Source organism: Pseudopodoces humilis, chromosome 10 (assembly GCF_049639895.1).
Source record: "Pseudopodoces humilis isolate 2021_Gansu_Grassland_sample_001 chromosome 10, ASM4963989v1, whole genome shotgun sequence".
NCBI lineage: Eukaryota > Metazoa > Chordata > Aves > Passeriformes > Paridae > Pseudopodoces > Pseudopodoces humilis.
In genome coordinates, this window is record NC_142209.1 from 7,119,891 (window position 1) to 7,129,323 (window position 9,433).

At 42.4% G+C, this 9,433-nt stretch overlaps 1 protein-coding gene across 4 annotated transcripts in view; it reads left to right on the top strand.

Moving 5' to 3' along the window:
* The window catches only part of PLA2G4A (phospholipase A2 group IVA), a 71,596-nt gene extending 63,291 nt beyond the window's left edge, over positions 1-8,305 (top strand). For all 4 annotated transcript variants that reach the window (XM_014260044.2, XM_088060693.1, XM_005531317.3 and 1 more), the window contains 4 exons: positions 2,401-2,585; positions 5,461-5,656; positions 5,859-6,016; positions 6,845-8,305. In XM_014260044.2, the coding sequence (XP_014115519.1) occupies positions 2,401-2,585; positions 5,461-5,656; positions 5,859-6,016; positions 6,845-6,976 (671 nt within the window). In that variant the 3' untranslated portion in view covers positions 6,977-8,305. The remainder of the gene's footprint in view (positions 1-2,400; positions 2,586-5,460; positions 5,657-5,858; positions 6,017-6,844) is intronic.
* Positions 8,306-9,433: the final 1,128 nt, after the last annotated feature.

A 9,433-nucleotide genomic window follows, 5' to 3' on the forward strand; every position in this document is an offset into this window, starting at 1 on the left:
CCTAACGAATATCTGTCTGTGTATCCCATTGCTGGGACTGAGCTGGCTAAACATGGAGCTGGACTAGTAAACACAGACCCACAGATTTGTTACGTCTGGAAAAGACCTTTAAGATCATCATGTCCAACCATCAACCCAGCACTGCCACTAAATCCTGTCCTCAACTGCCACATCCTCCCATTTTCTCCCAGCTTGCTGTTTGATGGGCTGGAAGGTGCTGGTAATAGGAAAGCATCTTTCCTAAAAGGCTGAAAATTCATGTTCCAGGTTGGGATTCTGGGATTCTATAAAGACTGTGATTACTGAAACCCACTTATATGGCTGTTATAAATTTATTGACAATATTAAAATGTTTTCTCCTTTAAAATATAGTGATTTTATTTTGATAAATTTGCTTGTAAGGTCATATGGACTGTAAGCAATAGGATTCATCTCGTTCTTCGGTGTTGGGAGGAAGTTTGTGTGGCAGTAATAATACTCCCATCACAAACTGTTATAGGTGATGCTGTTCTTGATTAAAGGATCTTTGAAATTTATTTTTTGTAACATAAGAAAAGACAAAACCTGAACAAAAATATTTTTGCAATTCCTTAGAAGTTCTAGTGAGAGCAAGGGTTAAATTATGTTTAACATGTCTTTGAACAAGAAGAGGAAAACCAAATTGGTCTACATGTGCTAAAGTGAACTGTAGTCAGCGTGGGTTTTTTACTGTTTTTTTTAAATTGTGATGAATTTGATAAACACTGATATATTTTCATTCATTTATGCTAATTTATGATTATGAAATATATCTGCTTCTAAAATAGGTTTATAAACACGCATAGCCCTTTAGCAATAGGCAATGATTTAAAAGTGTTCTTTCCTTTAGAAATCAAGGCAAATAGTAGGGAAATGGTGCCTCATTACTTAGAAAAAGGTCCTCTTATAAATAGCAACAGAAACAAGAAAATGGAATTTGTTTTAAGATTTTGTTTGTTGCTCACAACATGATGCTCCTGAAATGACAGGGACAAGAGTTAGAATTATTTTTGATGGATTTTATTTGCTTCAAAAATACCTTTTTTTTTCCCTTTTCAGATTACTATCATTGTCAATAAGTAGGTGCCAGGAAATTCAATTGTAGCAGAAATAATTATATTTTTCTATCCAGCATTCCTTACATTACACTGCCCTCTACAGATATGAGCATTAGATCTTTGATAAAAAGCAAAACCATGCACTGGAAATATTTGTAAGGCCTGGAACAAGAAAAGACTGTGAGGGGAAAAGTTTTAAGTACAGCAGGGATAGTTTAGTAGTATCCAGAGACTTTCATTTTCTGGTATCCATAGTGTGTGAAGACACACAGGGAAAATGATTGTTTTTTCCTGAGCTGCACCCGAGGGAATGTTTGAGTTAGAGGAAACATCAGGTAGGGCTTAGAGAGAAGGGTAGTGGCACACTGGCACAGCACCAGCAGCAAGTGGCTGACAGGGAATTCTGTCCATTGCCTAAATTATGGATATGGGTCACTAATTCTTTTTGTTCCTGAGAGAGTGGTGAGTGTGAGGTCATTAGGTCTGGTGCAGGTTTGAAAACAAGACCTGATAGTCCCAATTTAATGAGCAGAACCAGACACGGACAAGTGTCATGGGAGGGCAGAGCCACATTAAGGATTTTTGGACAAATTTGGGAGAGCTGGGAATGATGTGGGGTTGGGAGGGAACCTAGGAGAATAGGTTTGGGCAGGTGTTGTAGGACACTGAGGGGATCACTGAATATTAGGGTTGGAAGATCTCTGGAGATCACCCAGACCAGCCCCCTGCCCAGGCAGGGTTACCCAGAGCAGGTGACACAGGGGCACATCCAGGTGGGCTTGAGATGTTTCCAGAGAGTTCTATGCCCTTCCTGGGCAGCTGTTCCAGGGCTCTACACCCTTCAAGGAAAGGAGTTCTTCCTTGTGTTGAGGTGGAACTTGTGCTTTGGTTTATGGCCATTGCTCCTCATCCTGTCACTGGCACCACTGAACCGAGTCTGGGACCATCTTGTGACACCCCCTGATGTCTCTGAATATCCCATAAACATTTTCCTTTGTGTATTGATTGTTTGGGATGATGAAGTGAGGGTGGGAGGGCTGGGATCAAACCTGGGTGTTTGTCCCTTTTGGTTCACCTCAAGCCACCTCTGGGTCTGCCTCTTGCACTTGGCCTCCTGAGGGCCCTTCTAGTTCTGGCTTTTCACCTCATTTTCCAGTTTTTAAGAGTTTTAGTTACACTTGAATTCATGGTGTGTTTACCTGGGATACACTCTGCAGTTCAAATTCCATGCTCTCTCCAGAACTAAGGGAGACACTGGAAAGCTCATGAGAGCCTCAGTTCTTAAGTCAGGTGTCCCTGCTTGGTTTTCCTGTGTTCCATGCAGATCCTGATGAGTTTGAGAGGATCTATGAGCCCCTGGATGTGAAGAGCAAGAAGATCCACATCGTGGACAGTGGGCTGACCTTTAACCTGCCCTACCCGCTCATCCTAAGGCCCCAAAGAGGAGTGGATCTCATCATCTCCTTTGATTTCTCAGCCAGGCCAAGTGACTCCAGCCCTCCTTTCAAAGTAAGTGACACAGGCCCTTCCTTTCCTGGGTTCAGGAGTTTAAGGTGACTCAGTTCTATTCCACATGGTCCCAGAAAGGCCTTGGCGCTATTGTATCTACAGCTTTGGAATATTTCTTTCCACATCAAGGCAGAATATTGCCCTGTGCCTCAGTTCCTGTTTACATGCCTTCCATGAGGCAACTGGCGCAAAGAGGGATAATGACATTCCTTTGAAGCAGGAGCTTGGTTGTTTTTATGGAAGTTTTGCTTTGGCACTGGTTGCAGAGTTTTATTTTCTGTCAGAATTAAACAATTAAGTCATTTTCCCTGCTGTACTCTCCCTCTGCCCAGCTGCTGTCCTCTGTGTGCTGTGATGTAAATGGATGTTTTCATGTCATCATCTTGCAGAAATGCATCATCTCAGGATTGCTAAATAAATAACCTTTTGGAATCAGGGCTAACTGTTCATTTGCATCTCACCAGGATAATCCCAGCACTGGTTTAAGTGGGACTCTTAAATCCATCCAGAACAGAGAAAAACAGCAACAGGAAAACAGGGAGCAAGTGCCATGGCTGCCATGTGCAGAAAGCACAGCTGTCACTCTGTACAACCTGCAGGTCACAGAGCTCCAACTGATCCCAAAACCTTTACATGGATCATTTTGGAAACAAACATGGATCATTTTGGAAACCGTTACAGAAAAACCAGCACTTCAGAGACTACTGTGAGGTTCTCACTTTGTGCTGTGGTTTAGTGGCCATGGCAGGATTTGGTGGATCTGTGTGATCTTGGAGGTTTTTTCCAATGTTAGTGATTCTACCATCCTCAAAAATGAGGCATTATTTATTTCAAACCCAAATGGATTTTTAAAATAATTTTTAAGGGAACTCAGGAAACATTCCTGTTTGAGAAACAACTGGCATTCCTTGTTGCTTTACAGATAAATTTCAGTTAGAACAAACAGAAAATTCTTTTCTTTCACCTGCCATGGAGTGACAAAACCCCCAGAAAAACATTAGAAAATAACAGCAGTAGCAAAATGAGTTTGAGATGAGTGCTGCCAACTGCAAAGCCAAATTACAGGAGAATAAAAAGGAGAAATTCCTGTAATCTCTAGGTCTCTTGGGGTTACTGTAGAGAATAGAGCACTGAGAAGACTTCTAGTGCTTGAGATCCTTTGTTTTCACTCAAATGACTGAATCCCAGAGTCTGTTTTCCTTTAATATTCTATTTGCATAAGAATGTATCTCCTTTTTTTGTGAAGTATTTGCCCCAGCAGCCAAATTTGCTGATACAGCACTGCTATTGCCTCTGAAACATCTTTTTCCTCCCTTTTTTAACATTCCACAGGTGGAGTCTGTGCAAAAGGCTGTGTATGGTCACCCCTGCTACCCTTAGCATTCTGTCTTTGTCAGCTGCAATTTTCTGAGTTGTTTTGGGGAACATAGAGAGATTAATTAGCACTCAGGTGGCATCCTGAAGGTTTTTCTCTAAACTGTCATTTTCAAAAGGCAAAAGATTCCTTAACCCAATAAAAAATGATGGGAAAATTAGATGGCGCCTCAGATTTTCCTGAAGCCTTTGTTGAAGGGAATGGTCCATTGTTTACGGAGCACAAGTAGATGTGTGCTGAGTCAGACACAGGTGTATTCCTGAGGCAGAGGACAGGAACAGGAACCAGTTCTGTCCCATTGGTGCATTGCAAAGGGAAAATGCCACTTTAGAAGTGGGTCTGTATCTATGGTAGCACTTTAATATTTTACTCCATTGGGAAATCAGCCAGCTGAACTTGAGCCTTGGTTTACCATTTTACACCCACTATCTCCTAATCTCTTGCGTATCCAAAACAGTCGTCCAAAGAAGGGTCCTATTTCATTGAAAACCAAGATTAAAGATGTTTGACCTTCCCTCTCCTCCCTCTCACACACCCTCATTACATGCTTTTGAGTCATTATTTACAAATTATCTTGTTTACTGAGTTGTCATGAGGAAAAAGAAGCCTGTTTTCCAGAGCTCTTCACACAGTGTGCTTTGAGAGGCTGCTGTGTGTGGGGATTGACTCTGAGTACAACCATGTGTGGCCTGGTGTTTAGGAGCTCTCTGTGGTTGCCACAGCACTGGTACTGCTTTGCAAAGTAAAATTATGGATGGCTTTTCCCTCACTGTCAGCTCTGTAAATTCACCCCCAGGTTTCTGGGGCAGACCACATTCCTTCCTGTGAATCATGTGGCAGGTGGTAGAGCCTGGGCAGGGTGAGTGAGGTGATCAGTTGGTCTTGCTCAGTCATCTGCGCTGAGATGGACTTGATTAGTCCTGAGAACTACAGGACTGTTTGGTCTGGAAGGGATGTTAACGTCATCCCACCCCTGCCATGGGCAGGGACACCTTCCACTAGCCCAGGGTGCTCCAAGTCCCGTCCAACGTGGCCTCGAATACTCCCAGGGATGGGGCAGCCACAGCTTCTCTGGTCAACCTGTACCAGGGCCTCACCACCCTCACAGGGAAGGATTTCTTCCCAATATCCCATCTAGCCCTGCCCTCTGCCAGTGCGAAGCCATTCGCCCCTTGTCCTGTCACTCCATCCCTTGTAAACAGTCTCTCTTCATGTTTCCTGTCAGCTCCTTCTGGTCCCGGAAGGCCACAGTGAGGTCACCCCAAAGCTTCACCTCTCCAGGCTGAACAATCCCAGCTCTCCCAGCCTTTCCTCCCAGCAGAGCTGTTCCACCCCTCCGATCATCCCGGTGGCTCCTCTGGACTCCCTCCATGTCTTCCTGTGTTGGAGACTTCATAATTTATGGATTACATTAACCAGCCCACATGATCCCTGTCTCTGCAAACCTCTTGACTTTGCAGTGGAAGCTTTTATGCACCTGCGTCATTCTCCTCTTTCCAGGAAATCCTGCTGGCTGAAAAATGGGCCAAAATGAACAAGCTTCCTTTCCCCAAGATAGACCCCAACGTGTTTGACCGGGAGGGCATGAAAGAGTGCTATGTTTTCAAACCAAAGGACACCTCCTCGGAGAAGGACTGTCCAACCATCATCCACTTTGTTCTGGCCAACATCAACTTCAGGAAGTACAAAGCTCCAGGTGAGCTCACAAGTCCTGATGCTGAATCCATCTGTTCCTCTGGAATCACTTGATGGTTATGTACTAGGAATGTTTTGCCTCTGAAACAACTCAAGCTTTGTCTGCAGTCCTTAGAGAAATAATTCAAAGGAACTGTTAAAAATAAGGTAATAAATCCTCAGCCCTAGCATCTGGATAGAATTTTTGTATTTGTCCTGTGCAGGCGTTCCCAGAGAAACACAAGAAGAGAAGGATTTTGCAGACTTTGATATTTTTGATGATCCAGATACACCTTTCTCTACCTTCAACTTCCAGTATCCTAATGAGGCTTTCAAGAGGCTCCATGACCTCATGGAGTTCAACACCCTAAATAACATGGATGTAAGTATGGGGGGTTAAAGGGCCTGGATTGTTGCAGGGAGATGAGTGGGTGATGTAAGTAAAGCCCTAAATCTGCCCTACAGAAGGTACAGGGTTTTGCCTCAGTGTTTGCCTGATTTTCTCAGTTCTTGATTCTCGGTTCTTGCCTTGGTTTTGCCATTTTGCCATCCAAAGCCATTGAAGATTAACTGAGCAAAGGGGACTGTTAAAGATGTAAACATGATGTGCAGGATTTTATACTTGGGTATTTTGTCTAATTGGACAAAAAGGACACTACAAGTTTTCTCTGAAGGAAATTTCTTTATCAGCTAACTCAGTAACAGTTATTTGTAATTGATAGTTGGCAAAACATGACATCATGATCCCAACATCTGTGGAGTGACAAGTATACTTATCATCCCAGATAAAGATATGGGGGTTTTAATCAATATAGTGAAGAAAAATTGTTATGTCAGCACAAAGGAAATAAAAGTGAAGATTTAATTGTTCTCAACATAATAATTACTTTCTACATCCTTGAAATATGGATTTTCTTAGTGCTTGGATTTACCCTTCTGAGTTTCACTGGGGTTTTTTAAATACTGTGTATTTCCATGTGACTTCTTTATTGTTAGTGGCCTCCCTCATATTTTTATTAACCACATTAAAATCAGTGTTTTATACACTCAAGAAATATCATTTGTACTAAAACTCATCAATCCCTTTGCTCAGTGATGGAGCAGCGCTAAAAGTGGGAGCAGCTGCTGTTACCGGGAGAAGGGGCTGTTCCTGCCCATTGCAGAGTGGTTCAAATGTGACTTTTCCTGCTGGCTCTGTTGTTCCCTGCAGGTGATCAAGGAGGCGATGATGGAAAGCATCGAGTACAGGAAGCAGAACCCCTCACGCTGCTCTGTGTCCCTCAGCAGTGTGGAGGCCAGGAGGTTCTTCAACAAGAGCAACCTCAACAACAACCACACGTAGAGGCTGTGCCTGGCCCTGCCCCACCCAGAAACTGCTCCTGCCTTTGGAACTGGAGTCAACAGGACTTGAATGAAGCGTCCCTGCTCCTCACAGGGCTGTGCAGCACTCCTGAACATGTCTTCTTGTGAATGTTCACGTTCCAATAGCAGTTTGTAATGCTTTTTTTAAGAACTAAAAACATTTCAGTAGGCTGAGATCCTAATTTTTAAAACTGTGGACTTAGTTGGAGATCATTGGGTTCAGTGTCTTTTTGTTTTCTTATAAAATTGTAAACACTGGTTTCTTTTGCGGGGGTAATTGATTTTTAATTGATGTAAACTGGGCATAGCTTCAAGGGTAAGATGGAATTAGGAAAAAAAAAATTGAAATCTACTTTACTGCTATATGAGAATGTCTGTACTGGTCAGCAAAAACTAAACCTCTGATATTTTCTTTTTCTTATTTAATTCTCAAAATTACATTGCTTGAACTCTTGAGCTACTGGCAACCATGTGTTAAATTATTGACAGTTTGTGTATTTCTGACCTGAATGTTTCTTCATAAATTGACAGTGATTTTGCATTTGAGCATGATTAAAACAACACATTTCTGCAAAGGGACAGTGGCAATGTGTACTGGGGATTGGTAAAATGTGCCCAGGTAAGAATGTGAAGCCTTAAGGGCTATTTAAAAAATATATTCTTAGTACTTTGAATAATGAAAGACTGTGCATAGACAGAGATTATTTTAGTACCATCTCAACCAGTATTGCTGTAACTCTACACATGCACAGAAAATGCAGCTGCACCTCTGAAAACTTTAATTGCTAAAATCAGTAAATCTTTGGAAAGGGAAATAATTACAATGCATTTCTTTTAACAGCCACTGCACCTAAGAATTGTGGAATGGTTGGGGTGGAAGGGACCTTAAAATTGATTTCATTCCACCCACTGCCATGGGCAGGGACACCTCCCACCAGCCTAGGTTGGTCCAAGTCTACATGCAAAGTTCTGTGGTTAAATAACATTTCTTGTATTATCAATAAGTTTTATTTCTGTTTGAGTTAGTGCATGTTTAAAATCATCAAGAGAGAAAATAAAAGTAACTTATCTTAGTGGTGCATAATTTAAACATTTTTCATTAATTCTGGAATACAGAAAGGAAATGGTATCATTATATTATTGTAATATTTTCTTTTAAATGTCATCTTTCCTTTTGGTAATGTAATATTTGTATTTTTTATTTTATAATATGTACCTACTCTGTTTTATGGAAGAGTTTTATCATGCTTTATACAGTTTATATTATCACAGTATTACCAGATGATAAAAAATAAAACTATATTTGTCACCTGCTGTTTTCAGACAGTTTTATTATGATAATTTATGGGCTATTTTCAGTTCTTCTGTGAAGAGATGTGGAGCAGCTTGATGGTGTGGGGCAGCTCACAAGACTGACAGTGCAAAGGATGAGTCTTTGCTGCCTTTAATCTTGGATTCCTTACAAAGCAGGAAAGTTCCTTAGACATTATTTAAAATAATGTGGAAGGAGAATAATAGTGCAGGAAAAACCCTCTTCTGACCCACAGTGTGACACCAACCACATGTAGTTTTCCCATACCTAGAAATGTAATCCTTTGTTTCTCATTTTCCCTCCCTTTATTGCAGGTTCTTCTGCTTTCTGTGTACAGTATTTTTTTCCAACTCAGTGTGTGGTCCATAGGAGGCAGAAAAAGGTGGATTTAGAGAATTATTTTGGGCTTCAAACATTGCTGTATGGGTAGCACATGGAAGATCCTTCATGCCTGAAGGACATGGAAGTATCACCCTGTACTGGTGAAGATGGTGTAGCCTTAGGGGTGAGCTCAGTTCCTAGGAAACACCTCTGGTATGGTCTGGAAACCAGCTCTGGTGGGCCCTGGAATCAGCTCTGGTGGGCTCTGGAAACAGCTCTGGTCTGCTCTGGAGAGCAGCTCTGGTGGGCTCTGGGACACCTGGCACTGAGCATGGCCTTGAGCTTCTCTTCCTGGGGACCTTGGGGGAGGCTGCAGCACCAGGATGGGCACTGGAAATCTGCCTGCCTTTTCCTTTACCAGCAGAAGGGAATGTTCAGAATAAACCCCACTGACCCAGGGAGCATTGGAGCTGCAGAGCGGTGACCTCAGCATGTTTGTATTGGTGAGAAGAAAATCCATTTTGTCAGGGAATGGGGCTGCAGCCAATGCCCTTTCCCATTCTCTTGGGCATGCTTTATCTGTGGGATGAAATCTGAGCACTGAGGGTGAGTGATCACCTGCAGAGCTGTTCTTACAGAGCACACAGAGCTGGTTTTCCAGGAGAGCTGCTTGTGCACAGGAGTGGATGTGGAATCAAATGTCAGTTGTGCAACTACTTGTGTTGACATAACAGGTTTTGCTCCGGTGCTCACTGGAAGCAAAGCCAAGCAGACATTTCCTGGAGCTGTAAATTCACCCCTCAT